Source organism: Neopelma chrysocephalum, unplaced genomic scaffold (assembly GCF_003984885.1).
Source record: "Neopelma chrysocephalum unplaced genomic scaffold, ASM398488v2 Primary Assembly neopelma1_95b, whole genome shotgun sequence".
Classification (NCBI taxonomy): domain Eukaryota; kingdom Metazoa; phylum Chordata; class Aves; order Passeriformes; family Pipridae; genus Neopelma; species Neopelma chrysocephalum.
The window spans coordinates 482,163-496,527 of NW_020897758.1; the positions used below are offsets into that span (position 1 = coordinate 482,163).

The window sequence follows — 14,365 nt, forward strand, 5'->3', positions numbered from 1 at the left end:
CCCCAGGGATGGGTCGGTTCTCCCGGGGGGTGTCGGTTCCCTCAGGGGATGTCGGTATCCCCGGGGGGTGTCGGTGTCCCCAGGGGGTGTCGGTGTCCCCAGGGTTGGGTCGGTATCCCCAGGGGGTGTCGGTGTCCCCGGGGCCCGGCGGTTCCCGCGGCCGCTCCACGCGCGGGGCGGAGCGGCCGTGACGCGGCGGGACCGGGGCTATAAAGCACCTGCCGGGCGCCCCACGGCTCCAGACGCTGCGCGGCGGCTCCAGTGGAACAGCCGGGACGGGAGGAAAAGGAGGAAAACCCACAGAAGAACCCCAAAAGCCGCCGGCTCAGCCCAGCTCAGCTCAGCCCAGCCCAGCTCAGCCCAGCCCGCAGAGCCGCGGTGATGCCCCGCCACCCCGCAGTGCTGCTGGCGCTCGCCCTCCTCGCCCTCCTGGAAGCCGGTGAGCCCCGGGCTGGAGGGGATCGGTACCCCGGGGAGCCCTGGGCTGGGGGAGCGGGGACGGGGGTGCCCGAGGGGGCTGCGGGCGCTGCGCGGTGCCCTCGCTCCGGAGGAGCCGCCGGGGTTGTGCCGGTCCGGGATGAGCCGCAGCCTCATCCCGCGGAGCTGCCGGCACGGTCCCGGCGGAGGTGTGGCTGCGGAGGGGACACACGGACGGGCTCCGAGCGTGCGGCTCATCCCTCCCTCGTGTGCCTCAGGTCTGGGCCATCCCCCGCCCGAATCCCACCTGGCTGCGCACCCGAGGACCAAGCGGTGTTCCTGCAACAGCTGGATGGATAAGGAATGCATTTACTTCTGTCACCTGGACATCATCTGGGTCAACACACCTGGGTAAGCACGAGCAGCTTTCGGAGTGGGGAGCTCTGGGGATGGACAGTGACCGCGCTTTCTGCTGGAGGATGGGGAAAGGGTCCCAGCGCTGGGAGGCTCCGGGAGCACCTGCTCGGGGGACATTGCGAGCTCAGCCTAGGAAGGGACAGCCTGTGCTTCTGCTCAGGAGGTTCAGTCTCACCCCCAGGGATCGGGGTGAAAGCACAGGGCGCTGCTGCCTCGCGGGCTCTGAGGTTTGTACCTCTGCAAGCCCAAATTAACACCAAGATGTTGTAGCTTCAAGTCAGAAAGTTGCTCTCCCCGTTCGCAAACTGCAGCCGTGGCTGCTGCCTGCCAGTATTGTTAATGAGACAGTGGTGGGCTGGCACTAACGGCCCGTGGCTGCCAAGTCCTGCCCTCAGGAATGTTAAAGCAGCTTTCCCAGCAGTTTCAGACCAATGGCCATCACACTGGAGCATAACACATGTGCTCAGGTGTGGTTATAATCATGCTTGCTGACATGAAACTACAACTCGCTGCTTGCTCAGAGAAGAGTTGCAGTCACTGCCAATCCTGAACCCTCTGGGAGAGGAGATTGCCATCAGAGATGGAGCTGGGAATGTGCTTACAGCTCTGGGAGCACGCTGTGATCACAGAACCTCCTCTGGCCCCGAGATATCCTTGTACGATATCCCGTGTGTTAAACCCGCGGGGGAAGGAAGGGACTGACATCTCTGCTGGGCTGGGGCTGCTGGCCCGGGCCAGCCCTGCTCCTCCTGTGCTCTGGCACGCAGCTGAACTGCCCAGCCCATGTGGTAACCCTTGCACGGGCACCTGGGCTGCTGCAGGGAGAGGGAACTCCGCTTCCAAGCCAGCACATCGTGGCAATCTCCCTGGGAGGGGTTGGGTGGGGAAAACAGGAGGCGGGAGAGGAGCTGCAGTTTAAAGGCTTAGACCTATCAGTGACCTTTTCACCTTCTGTCTACAGATGAGTCTTTTATTATCCTGGCACAGGCTTGGCTGCCTCCCAGGACCGTGCTGTAAACCTGTTGGCTAATAAAAAAGTTGGTGGCACGGCTGAATCCCTTTGTTTTTCCCAGGCACACGGCTCCCTACGGCCTGGGGAGCCCGCCCAGGAGGCGCAGGAGGTCACCGGGCAGGTGCCAGTGCTCGCACTCCAGGGACAACATCTGTGCCACCTTCTGCCAGGGAAAGCCTGGGTAAGTCAGGGGGGCCTGAGGGTGTCCCTGGGGGCTGTTTGGGGAGGGGGCAAGCAGACAGACAGCGCTCAGGAGCTGGAGCATCTCCAGCTCCCTGGGGACACTGCGGACAGCTGGAACTTGTCTAGTGGCTCTCACTGCCCTCCCAGGAGGCCCTGGCAGTGCCACCCGGGTGTTTTGGTTGTACAAAAGTCTCTTTCCTGGCTGATATAAAGCAACGCTACCTCCATCCCTCGTGCTGCCAGGGTGCTGGGTGTGCTGGGGGGAAGGCAGAGTTGGGAACAAGGGCAAGCAGAGGGTGTGGAGCTTTGGGACACCAGAGGAGCAGAGCAGGACTGCTGTGAGCTGGGACTCAGAAGCCAAATCTCCTCTGTGATCAGCTCTGTTTACACAGCACGTGGGGTCTCAGTTCTCTCCCTTCAGCAGCACACAGAGGGGTGTGTACACTGGGGAGCTGGGAGCAAAGGCATTGTAGAGGTCTGTCATTAATTCCATAGCAAGGCAATAGTTAAAATCCCCGGTCATTAAATGTGAATAGAGTGAGGTCTGACAGAAGGGAATAGCAGGAAAAGTGAGCCCTGAATGGCTCTCAAATAGCTGCAATTAACCCTTCAAGATCATGCATTCAGCTGTCTGTCACTGGGGCTCAGCACAGCCAGTCTGGATGTGGGTGGTTCATGAATCTCCTCTTGCTCATTAGGTACCTCCAGAGCCTGAAGCTCCCAGTGAGTTCTGGAGCATCAACGAGGTCCCCACAGAGTGGTGACATGAAGCCTCCCCATCATGGCCTACTGAGGGCTCTCAGGTGAGATGGCACTTAAACCCACCCTGAACATCCCTCATAAGCACTTGAAAATCAGCAGCTGTGACCCCAGGCTGCAGCTTCCACTTGGATTTGACATGACTTCCCCCTCTTGTCTCCTTTAAATGAGAAGACTTGACTATTTCTGCTCTCTGTAGAATGGAGGGCTCAGAGCTGAGGGAGCCAGGGTTGCTTGTGACCTACCAGATCCAGAGGATTATTACATAAAATGTAATTCTTGATTGGAGCAGGGAGTTCCTCTGATATGGGACGGGCAGATGGGTGATGTACAAGGGAAGGGTGGGGGGATGGCATCAGGGAGGAATACAATTTATGTAATTGGGCAGCAACTTTGGATCAAAGGAAAGAGCTTTTCTCAGCTCATATCAGTGAGTTGTGGAATCACTGCTGGAAGAAACCACAGATTCCAGGAGTGTAAATGAGCTAAAGGGAGTTGGTAAATCAGTTAATTGTTGGTAGTTAAATCAGATGCAATAGGAAGAGTGTCTGAAAGGCAGATCTGGGGAAGCATCACTTGGGTCATACCCTGCTGCAGGACTCCTGGAGTCCTCTGCCACTGATGGAGAGGGGATGTTGGGCTTGATGAAGCTCCTCTGTGGTTTAATAAAGCTGTGGCTGGAAATTCCCCCTCTGCCTTCCCCCATCTTCTGCCCCACAGTAAATCCTGGAGAGGGGTAGATAAATGTCATAGTATGGGCTGTTTCTGAGCAGTGGGCAAATGGACTGGAGAGTGAAGATGGTGTCTCTTGTGTTCCCAGGGACCTTGCTGCCTCCAGCCTGCGCTCCAGGAAACACCCGCAGCGCTCCCGGAGGGACGCACAGCCAGCGGTTCTGCCTTGGAGGAAAAACATCTGGAAGAAGAAGAGATAAGAAACAGGTGCACACCAAGTTCACCAGAAGAATTTGGAGTCCTGTGGGTGCCACCAGCTCCGCTGTCGGTAGTTAGAGCTGAAGGAAAGGCCGTGAGTGGAAGGGAAGAAGTGGAAGTGTCCGTGCTCCTGTTGCTGACCCAGCACCGCCTGTACTCCAGAGACTGTTGTAAAGGGAAAACTCTCTCTCTCTACAGTCCTAGATGTGTTGTGGAGCTGAATTGTGCCTTTTTGGATCAGGCAAGGGTCTTGCTGGAAGAGTACGAGCTTAACTCTGCTCTGGAGTCGTGGGCAGAGGGTGGAATCCCAGCCCGGGCAGTTCTGGATGTGCCAGCACTGAGCCCGTGTCTCCAGCCTGCTCTGCTCTCCTCTGAGCTGGGTGTGAGCAGGGCCCAGCTCAGCCCCACTCAGAGCTGCTTTGGCTGGTCCTGGTGCTCAGGGATGAGCTGCCTCCAGCCTGAGCCCAACTTTGCACTATTTTCTCTTGTCAGTCAGTGCCTGTGAATGAGACTCCCAGGCTGAACCAGCTCCCAGTTTGTATTAAAAATATGTATAATGCAGAAACCTGGAAGCCAACTGAGTGGTCAGTGGCACTCCCTGGCTGAGAAATTCACTGAAGGGAGTTTTCCCTGAGGTCCTTGAGGGGCTGTAGTTGAGGTGGAGGGTGGCTCGCACCAGAGCTGGCACCAAATCCAAGCGTGGCCCTGCCAGTAGGCCCAGGGTGGGGAGGCTGAGGGGGAGCTGTGCCTGCAGGAGCCCCAGCAGAGCCAGGGGAGGGAGCCCTGCCTGGCCTGAGCTGCTGCTCTGGGTCAGCTCAGGGCTGTGAGTCCATCTCATCTCCCTGGACACTCCCTCAGTGGGCAGGGGACTCCCAGCCCGACATCCCAGCTTTGGTCCAGCTCTGCCTGGAAGGAGGGGCTGGAGGCAGAGAGGTGTGTGGGGGAGATCCAAAGGCTTGCTTGCTGCTTTGCTTAGATCAGGTCTCTGAGCTGGGCTCTGTGTAATAAATACAGTGTATGGGTAGCAGGTCACTGTGGGAATTGTAACCTGCATCGGGAATGCAAAGGGCAGCCAGACAGGATGGATGTGGAAGGGAGGATTGGGAAGAAGAGGGGGTTGGAACCAGATGAACTTTAAGGTCCCTTCCAAGCCAAACCTTTCTGTGATTCTGCAGGGGAGCACAGCCCTGTGTGCACAGAGAAAGGCTGGGATTTAAAGCTATGCCAGAGCCATGGAGCAACACAGGAGGGACAGGGGAATTTGGGAAAAACGCTGAGCCCAGGACCTAGAAACCAATCCTGCAGGCAAACGCAGTGTCAAGGCTCTGGAGCTGTATCACAAATGCACTTTTGTTTGCCTGGGCAGATTAATTCCATTAGAAACAGAGGCTGCAGCTCTGGGCAGTGCAGGGGAATCACTGCTCCTCTGGAACCACTGTTGGGTCCCTCTTGCTGCCCAATCCAGTATTACACGGGAGCGTTTCTAAAGGCTGCTGGAAGTTGATGGTGGACCAAAATCTGTGGCTGTTGCAAGTGTAGTCCCGTTGGACAGAAAAAATAAATCCTTGATTTTGCTCTAAGCCCTGGAGGGGGGAAAAAATGAGACCAACTGATTGTATCATAAATGAAACAGCAAATGAATCATTTGGTCCCCAAAGCTGCAGAGAATCTTTTCTATATTTGACCTTCTGAAGGTTGGAGTCGTTCTAAAAAAAAAAAATAAATCCTGAAAAGATTTGTTCCAGAGGAAACTTTGCACATGGTTTAATGTGAGCTGAGTAATTTAAAATAAAACTACTGCTGTTGAATACTATGTATCTCTCCTTGTGTGGATAATGTCTCATCCTTAAGTGACTTACTGCACACTTGCCATATGTAGCATCCTGAAATCTGTATATTTATTTAAATCTATTGATTTTTTTTTAGACAGTAATTTTCAAAATGTAATTTGTAATAAATAATGACAAAAGTCAATATGATTTTTCTTCCTTATTTGGTGGCTGGGGGGGTGGTGGGCAAAGGGAGAGAAATCCAGATGGCCCAAAGCACTGGGAAAGGGAGTGGCACAGCAGAGCTGGGTGGGCATGGAGAGGTTGGGAATGGTCCTGAGCAAATTTCAGCTCAAAGCGAATCCATCAGATTAAACATTCCTTAACTTAAACACCTTCCTCCTCTCTAGATGTCTATGGGGATACTGAGATGAAGTTATCCCCAGCTTGCTGTGCTTGGGGCTGTGGGATCTTCGTGCCGAGGGATCCTGGAAGTGTTTTCCCAGGGTTGAGCCCTTTGCCTCACATGCTCTTCCCAGCTCTGTGACCGTGGGTGTCACACAGGGACAGAGCACCCACGTCCCCTCCTGTGCCACTGCTCCTCAGAGCTGACAGGGGCTGCTTGGTTTTGATATTATTATTTTTTGAGTAAGTGCAGTTAAAAAGCCATCAGTCAAAGGAGGGTTATGAAGTTGCTGAAGGGTCTGGAGGGGTCATGAGGAGCAGCTGAGGGCACTTGGTGTGTGCAGCTGGAGCAGAGCAGGCTGAGGGCAGAGCTCAGCAGGGGCTGCAGCTCCTCCCCAGGGGCAGCTCCGATCTCTGCTCTGGGGGAGCAGGGACAGCAGCCAGGGAACGGCTGGAGCTGTGTCAGGGCAGGCTCAGGTTGGATCTCAGGCAAAGGTTCTTCCCCCAGAGGCTGGTTGGGCACTGCCCAGGCTCCCCAGGGCAGTGGGCACAGCCCCAAGGCTGCCAGAGCTCCAGGAGGGTTTGGACACCCCTCCTTCCCCACTGCCCTTCTTGGCTGAGCTGCATCTCCCCTGGCCCAGCCTCCACCTTGGGACTGGGTGTGAAAAGCACATTCCTTCAGAGGTTTCTGTTTCAATAAGTCACTGTGTCGATGGATTTAATGACAAAGGTCCATGAGCAGAAGGACCTTGAATTACAGGAAGCAATGAAACACTGCAAATGTCCTGTAGATAACACCTGAGGTGCAATCCTCCTCTCTTCTGCTCAGCCCAGCTCCAGGACAGGCCTGAGAATTCTGCCTGCTTCGGGTAATTCCCAGGATGTCCTGCTTGGACTGATCTCAGGTGGTGTGTATGAGGAAGCTGAGGGTTGTTGGACATTCATGTACTTCCCAGAAAAGATTTCCCCGCTATCTGGAGTGTCTGTTGAGCAAGCCTTGGGCTCAGCCTATTATTTCTCTTTCTTAAGTCACAAAGGAACTCTCACCTTGGTCAGCCCTTGGTCCCAGAGAATGAACATCCCCATTTGGGGTGTGGGAAGCATCATATTTACTGGAGGTAGGACCATAAAAAATACTCTCCAGCCTTTCTACAGTATCTGGGCTTGAAAAAAGACATCCAAACAGGAAGAGAGAAAATTGGAACTGATCATTGTGGGTGGGTTGTTGCTTTTTTGGGGCCCTAAGATCAATTGGTAGAGGAAAATTTGACATGGGGATGAATGATGGAAAATCTTCCAAGGCAGGTTCCCCAAATTCATGTGAGGAATCTTTGGACTCACTGGTGAGTTCCACAGGAGGAAATACTGGAAGACAACGTGTCTGGAAAACCAGCTTAAAAATGCCACAGGTCAGACATGCAGAAAACTCCCCCAGGGCCCTGATCAGAGAACCTCAGCTGAGCTCTGCCAGGGATGTTCCACAGAGCCCCTCAGTCCCACCAAGTGCCGAGGGACAACCTGAGCCTGGCAGGAGCTCCGTGGTGGTGCCTGGACTGATCCCAACATCTGTGCAAAGCCCAGCCCCTCGGGTGCAGCTTTAATTAGAAGCCCTAATTAGGTACCACCCGAGGGAAGACGAGAAAGGAGATGTTGAAGAGCATCTTAATTAGGGTGAAAAGGGCTAAGAGAGGACTGTGCTTGTTCTCGAGGGTGTTGAATCCACTGACAGAGATTAGCTGAAGTAGGTTGAAGGAGGCATGTTTTATAAATTCTCACACACAACAGGAAAGAACAGAATAATAAAACTTCATTGAAGAGGAGAATGCAGGAAATCAGACAACCTCCAAAGCCAGTGACAGGGCATCTTTCCTAAGCTGCAGCTTTTTGATCAAACAGTCCTTTCTATGCTTGACAATGCCTTGAAAGTGGACTTCTTGTTCCCTGCATGTGACTCTGGGATTTTTTCAGGAGTTCCTGAATAAAGCCCTTCCTAGATGGCCCACAGGCAGCAAACATCCCTTCTGCACCCTGGGACAGTTCTGTCCTCATCAGGCAATCAATATTCTTTGGGATGGGGCTTCGTTCCCTTCTCATATTTGTTGAACTGGTGGGTTCTGCCTGGGAGAAGATGTGTTGACATAAAATACAAGCCTGGTTTGAGTGAGAGGTATTTGGGTGATGGTTTTCCAGGACCAGCCCTTAGATGCCTCCATGGAGAGAAGCACCTGTCCAGGGCAGGTATCTGCTTTGGGAGATTTTCTGCCTGGAATTTTATAATTTTGAACTGTTTTGGTGTGGATCACTCTGTGGAAGAGCTGAGCCTTATGGAATCACAGGCTGAGGAAGTTGAGGTGTTCAGCCTGGAGAAGAGAAGGTTGTGTGGAGACCTGAGAGCATCTTCCAGTGTCTGAAGGGGCTCCAGGGAAGCCACAGAGGGACTGCTCATCAGAACTGCACTGACAGGACAGGGGGGAATGGCTTCAAACCGAAAGAGAAAGGTTTAGATTAGATGTTAGGGATCAATTCTTCCCTTTGAGGGTGGGGAGGCCCTGGCACAGGTTGCCCAGAGAAGCTGTGGCTGCCCCTGGAATCCCTGGAAGTGTCCAAGGCCAGGTTGGACAGGGCTTGGAGCAACCTGGGCTGGTGGAAGGTGTCCCTGCCCATGGCAGGGGGTGGAATCAGATGGGCTTTAAGGTCCCTCCCCTCCCAAACTGCTCTATGGATCTATGATTCTGTGGAATCAGGCCCAGGGTGCAGCAGGAGGGGAGGGGACACTGAAGGGGACACTGAAGGGGTGCAGGGTCCTGACTTGCCCCGGGCCAGCAGCTGCTCCCTGTGCCTTTGCTTTGGGCACCTCTGGCCTGAGCTGCACGTGCAGGTCCTGGTGTGCCTGTGGAGGTTGGACGTGCTCCAGCAGCACAGACCCTCCAGACAGCACTGGGGGCTCTGCAGCAGCTGAGCCTCTGCCCCAGGATTCTGTCCCTGCCAGAGATCTGTCGCTCCTCCACAGGACTAAAGCCAGAACTAAAAGCACCAAGGCAGAGATTCTGCAGAAGGTCTTTTCCCTGGGAAATGCCTCCCTTGGACACTTCCAGGGATCCAGGGGCAGCCACAGCTTCTCTGGGCAACCTGCTCCCTCACAGGGAACAATTTCTCCCTCATATCTGATCTCTCAGGAGGAAGTCACCCTCCCTGTCGCGCTCTGCTCTGATCCAGAAGGTGTGTGCTGCTCCTTGAGCTTGTGCTGGAAAGCCAAGCTTAGAATCCCACAGTTCAATGGAGTGGGAGCTTCTCAGTGCCCTCCACCACCGAGAGCTTCTCCAGTCCCTTGGGTCAAGGCTGGGGAACTCCCTGTGGTTTGGCTTCCACAGGCTATGGCAGGATCTGACATGTTTCCATGGGTAGTTTTAGCCAAGGAAATGGAGACCTTGATGTGACTTTCATGTTTAAAGTTGCCAAATTGTGTCTCTGGTCCAGTTCCTTGGGTCTGAAGGTTGTTGACTTGTCTGGTTGCCTTGAGTTGGATGGAACGAGAAAAAAGTAGACCCACAGTGGATGTCAGCTCCAAAATCCACACCTTCTGCCAAAGGCTGTGAGGTGCCTGTGGTCAGTGCATCCCACATCTTCAGGATCTCCTGGCTGGGGGACAAGGAAAGCCACAGGCTCTTTGGATGTCATTCCCAGGTCTGGGCATCGCAGTAACCGACCACAGCCTGTCTTATCTGATCCAGGCACCAGTGAGGTGTGAAACACTGGAATCTCTTCCCTGGGAACAAGGTCTTGTTTAACCCTTAATCACTTCCTTTGCAAGGGATTGGTAGGAAAGCCAAGGCAGGTGGGGCTGGCATAGAACTGTTGGTGAAGGACATCTCCATCTGCCACACCTTCCTCTGGCACTGCCTGTGAGCCAGTTTGAAGTCCTTTCCTCAGCCTCACACCTGCTCCTGGATGAGCAGCTGGGTGTCTCTCACCTGTCTGACTTCTGGAAGACCTTTGGGGAGCCCTTCCAGCCACTCCCTTGTCCAAAGGAAACAGTTTTTCCTCCCCAAAGCACTTCTCCATCAGGTTCCCCTGCAAAGGTGAGACAGTTCACTGACCCCCCTGGGGAAAGGCTGCTCCAAGTGGAGAGGTTGAACCTCATCCTGCCTTTCCCCTCCAGCACTGACTAAACCCCCATGGGAAAACTAAACTGGTAGAAATCCAACTCAGGAGAAGGGAGGAAAGATGTTTCTGATCACGTAGTGACTTCAGATGAGTCCAGAGCTGAAAGATGAAACCCCATGAGCAGCTAAACATATGGCTGAGACTCTGGAATGTGGGAGGCCACCAGGATCATTCTGCAGGTGGAATTTCCCATAGAAATGGCTTCCAGGGATTTTGGTTTCTCAGCTCCTGTGGCAGCAGGAGGGCAGAGCTTCCCTCCTTGTGAGAGGGGAAGCACAAAACTGAAATGGGCACAGTCACACAGGTTAAAATTGGGTTCCTTGTCCTGAACACAGGCCCAAGCCCCACCTGGCAATGAGCTCCAGGTAAGTTTATCCTTGATCCCACAGGGAGTTTGGTGAGGCCTGGGAGGTGTGAGCACCCTCAGCAACACTCTGCCTGAGAAGGGAGCTGGAGCCTTCACCTCACCCTGCAGCCAAGCAGAGCTGTGTCCCATCACTGCACAGGTCCCCTCTCCAGGAGCACGAGGCTCGTGGCTGCTTTTCCAGTCTCATAGTGTGGATTTGTTTGGAAGTGGTGCAGGTCATAGAGTCATGGAATCATGGAATCATAGAATCATGGAATGCCAGAACAGTTTGGGTTGGAAGGGATCTTAAAGCTCATCCTGTTCCACCCCCTGCCATGGGCAGGGACACCTTCCACCAGCCCAGGTTGCTCCAAGCCCCATCCAACCTGGTCTTGGACACTTCCATGGATCCAGGGGCAGCCACAGCTTCTCTGGGCAACCTGCTCCCTCCCAGGGAACAATTTCTCCCTCATATCTGATCTCTCAGGAAGAAGTCACCCTCCCTGTCACGCTCTGCTCTGATCCAGAGGGTGTGTGCTGCTGAGACGAGGAGCACAGAGGGGAAAACTGCTTGTTTTCTGATTTAAACCAGCTCCCTGTCCCCAGCTGTGCTGGTGACAGGAGGGAAGGTGCCACTGGCTCAGCTCAATCCCTGTTCCTGTGGTGCACGAGGAGCAGGCTGGGAGCACAGCTCAGTGCACAGTTGGTGTAGCCTGGAGCACAGGGATAAACACCTTGCTGAGCAGCTTTCCCTGGGAGTTAGTGGGAAAACACCTGAAGTGCTGCATTCCAGAGGAGAGGATGGCAGGGCTGATTGGAAAGACTTCCATGAGCTCTGGGATCTCTTCTTGCCTGTGACGGGGCTGTTCTGGTACCAACCACAACCAGGAGGCCTCCCCACCCTCCCAGGGAAGGATTCCTTCCCAACATCCCACCTAACCCTGCCCTGTGGCAGTGGGAAGCCATTCCCTGTGTCCTGCCCCTCCATCCCTTGTCCCAACTCCCTCTCCAGCTCTCCTGGAGCCCCTTTAGGCCCTGCAAGGGGCTCTGAGGGTGTGTGCTGCTGGGACAAGGAGCACGGAGGGGAACAACCACGACCAGGAGCCCTGAGAGCCCACAGAGGCTGGAAAATCATCTCCCCTCTCCCTCCAAACACAGGGACCTCCCTGCAGCACATCCATCCCTTTTATTAGGACCCTATTAGCCCATTATTTGCAATCTGTGTTAACCAATCCAATCAGTCACCCTGATGGCTTTTTTAGTTTCATACATGTCATGAGAATATCCAAGACTTCATTTCAGCAGCGAGGCCATAACAGTTTAGACCAGATTTGAGATGGTGAATAGCCCTTTCCCTGGGGATTTGATGGCAAATCCAGGGGATGGCTCTGGGACTTTGTTATTAAAAGAGAATAATCTCCCTCCAGCTCTGTTGGAGGGGGAGGAGGAGGGAGCACACATGGAGCAATTAAGAAAAATGTCTTTGACCTTCAGCAACTTAATCAGCTGCCAGTGTTCTTCCTAATAGTGTGCTAATGGTTAAGTTCTTCTGGATGCCATAAAAAGTGCTATAACTGGAGGCTACAATAAAGTGCTGATCAACCCATCAAGTGAGTCAATCCGAAAGTAATATCTGTCTTTGTAATGACTATAATAAAAGCCAAGCCAAAACCAGGGGATGACGTGAATGAAAATGCTGCTTAATTATGCTGGGCTGCAGTGCTGGCTGGATTTGCCACTTCTGCAAACTTGACATTCCCAGGAAAGCCAGACTTTATTTTTGTGTGGCCAGTGCTCCAAGGACAGTCCTGAGGGATTTGGACAGGTGACATCTCCATCCAAGCCAGCTGGAGTTTTGGTGCAGAAAAGGGTGCTGGATTTGGGCTGGGGCTGTTTGTCCTGGCAGGAATTGCACTGACAAGGGGCAGGAGGGAGGGGTGACTGTGATTCCTTTGGTGACAGGTGGAGGGGCTGAGAAGAGGAGAAAAGGTGTTTATAAATTTGAGGTGTCCTGGTGTTAGAGACAGCCTGAGATTTAATGCCATGGCTGTGGGACACGGGGAAGGTTCTCTGAACATCCAGCGCAGCACCATGGAACGAGGCTGTGCTAGAAAGGGATGGATGCAAAGGAGCAGAAAACACCCCTGGCAGAGAGGAAAAGCCAGAGTGAATCTGAGAGGCCCTTCCTGGCACTGGGGACGGGGCTGAGGAGCTGGCAGAGGTTGGACACTGTCCCAGAGGGTTTGCCAGGAAGAAGGCAATGACCAAGTGCCCTTCAAAGGTTCCTCCCAGGTCACAGGAGCAGAGGGACTGGGGATCTTTCCCTGCCTGTCACCTTGTCTGGAGATCCCTGAGAGCTGAGGGCATTTGGCACCCCTGGACAGTGCCCACCTCGTGCAGGAGGGAGCAGAGCCCTCCCTGGGCTCTCCCTGACCCCCACCTTCTGTACAATCCAAGTTTGGCCTGGGTTACCCTTTGCAAAGGCACAGGGGAGTGGGCAGTGAGTAAAATATCACTGGAATCCTCGATCTCCCTGCCTTGGGAATTGTCCTGCAGTCCCCAGGCAGCAGCAGGGTCGGATGGAGCACAGAGGGAGGCGGTGCCAGGGCAGAGGCACCTGCTGCTGGGATGGAAGGATGACAGGCCTTTTCCTACAAAACACAGCCGCTGTTTTGGGATCCCTTTGAGCACAAAGCTGCTCTCCAGGATGCTGAGAAGCAGGAACCCAATTCACAGACCCAGCGTGGAGCTGGTGGAAAACACACCACAGCCTTTCAAGGAATGGTGAGCGGATTCCTCCCCCACCAGCAAGGAAAACAGGATGCAGCCACATTCCTGCTCACATAGACAAGGCTCTCCACAGCAGCACAAACACATTTGCTGACTTCCAATTAAACCCTGGCTTTCTATCACCTTGCTGCTGATAAGGGTCTGATTAATGGAAGAATTGTCTTTTTCTTTTTTTTTTCTTTTTTTGTTTTTTAATAAAGTCTCTGCTGTTAATTGTTTTTTCCCTCTCCCATTTCTCGTTTCAGAGGGGCTTTCAAGGAGGGCTGCTGATTGTGCTGGAAGTTGTATGGGAACACTTAGTCTCTTCCTGGTTTTGTTTTTGGGGCCAAGTGCTGCCACTGAGCCCGGCAGGTCCAGTGGCCAAATCACCTCTGAGGATCACCAGAAAATGCTGCCCTTGTGCCTCCTGATAAACAGAGGCAGGTTCACGTGTTTGTCCAGGACACAGAAAGCACCAGAACAACAATTTGGTCACTTTTTACCAGTGTTGTTTCCTCTGGAGAGACGACTTCCCTCGTGTGCCTCAGGTGCGTAGCAACAGCTCAGAAAACAAAGGACAACCCTGGCAAGGAGGCACAAAAATATTATCCTGGGCCGAGGGGTGGGGCTTGGCTTTCCATGGAACTGGGATCAGCCAGGCTTTCCATGGAGCTGGGATCAGTCAGGTTTTCCATGGAGCTGGGATCAGCCTCAACGCCAGTTTTCCATGGAGCTGGGATCAGCCCCAGCATGGGCTTTCCATGGAGCTGGGATCAGCCACAATACCAGCTTTCCACCAGCCCCAGCGTGGGCTTTCCAGGGAGTTCAGGTGAGGAGTCATGTCCTGCAGATCCTGGCTCCTGCAGAGCCTTCCCCAAGCCCCAGCAGGGACATGTGGTACTTGGCCCCCCAGGTGTCCTCCCTGGGCAGTGCTGGAGCAGTTCAGCTCCACTGTCCCCATCCCTGGGGACACTCCCCAGGAGACAGAAAAGAAATGAGTGATGGAGAAGAAGTGCCTCAGAGCTGGAGCTTCCCCCAGCCTTGCCAGGGAGGGAGCAGAGCCAAGAGCTCAGAGGGACAGGATGTGAAGGAGAGCAGCCAAATCAGGGCCTGATAAAGCAAGTGGGAATTGTGAAGAGGGAAGGAATGAGCCAGCCTGGGCCAGGGGCTGGAGAGGTCTGAGTTAAGGGGGAC

At 54.0% G+C, this 14,365-nt stretch overlaps 1 protein-coding gene across 1 annotated transcript; it reads left to right on the top strand.

Annotated features, from left to right (window-relative positions):
- The first annotated feature begins 275 nt into the window (after positions 1–275).
- On the top strand, positions 276–5,615 carry LOC113972691 (endothelin-2-like). The gene is made up of 5 exons (XM_027694017.1): positions 276–439; positions 696–828; positions 1,908–2,027; positions 2,728–2,832; positions 3,609–5,615. The coding sequence occupies exons 1-5, from the start codon at positions 382–384 to the stop codon at positions 3,718–3,720; spliced, it is 528 nt and encodes a 175-aa protein (XP_027549818.1). The 5' UTR covers positions 276–381; the 3' UTR covers positions 3,721–5,615.
- Positions 5,616–14,365: the final 8,750 nt, after the last annotated feature.

Bases quoted from the DNA above. Each gene is read 5' to 3' on its own strand.
- LOC113972691 (XM_027694017.1), top strand. From the start codon at position 382: ATGCCCCGCCACCCCGCAGTGCTGCTGGCGCTCGCCCTCCTCGCCCTC. The intron at 440-695 runs GTGAGCCCCGGG...CGTGTGCCTCAG, and splicing joins CCTCGCCCTCCTGGAAGCCG to GTCTGGGCCATCCCCCGCCC. The intron at 2,028-2,727 runs GTAAGTCAGGGG...CTTGCTCATTAG, and splicing joins TTCTGCCAGGGAAAGCCTGG to GTACCTCCAGAGCCTGAAGC.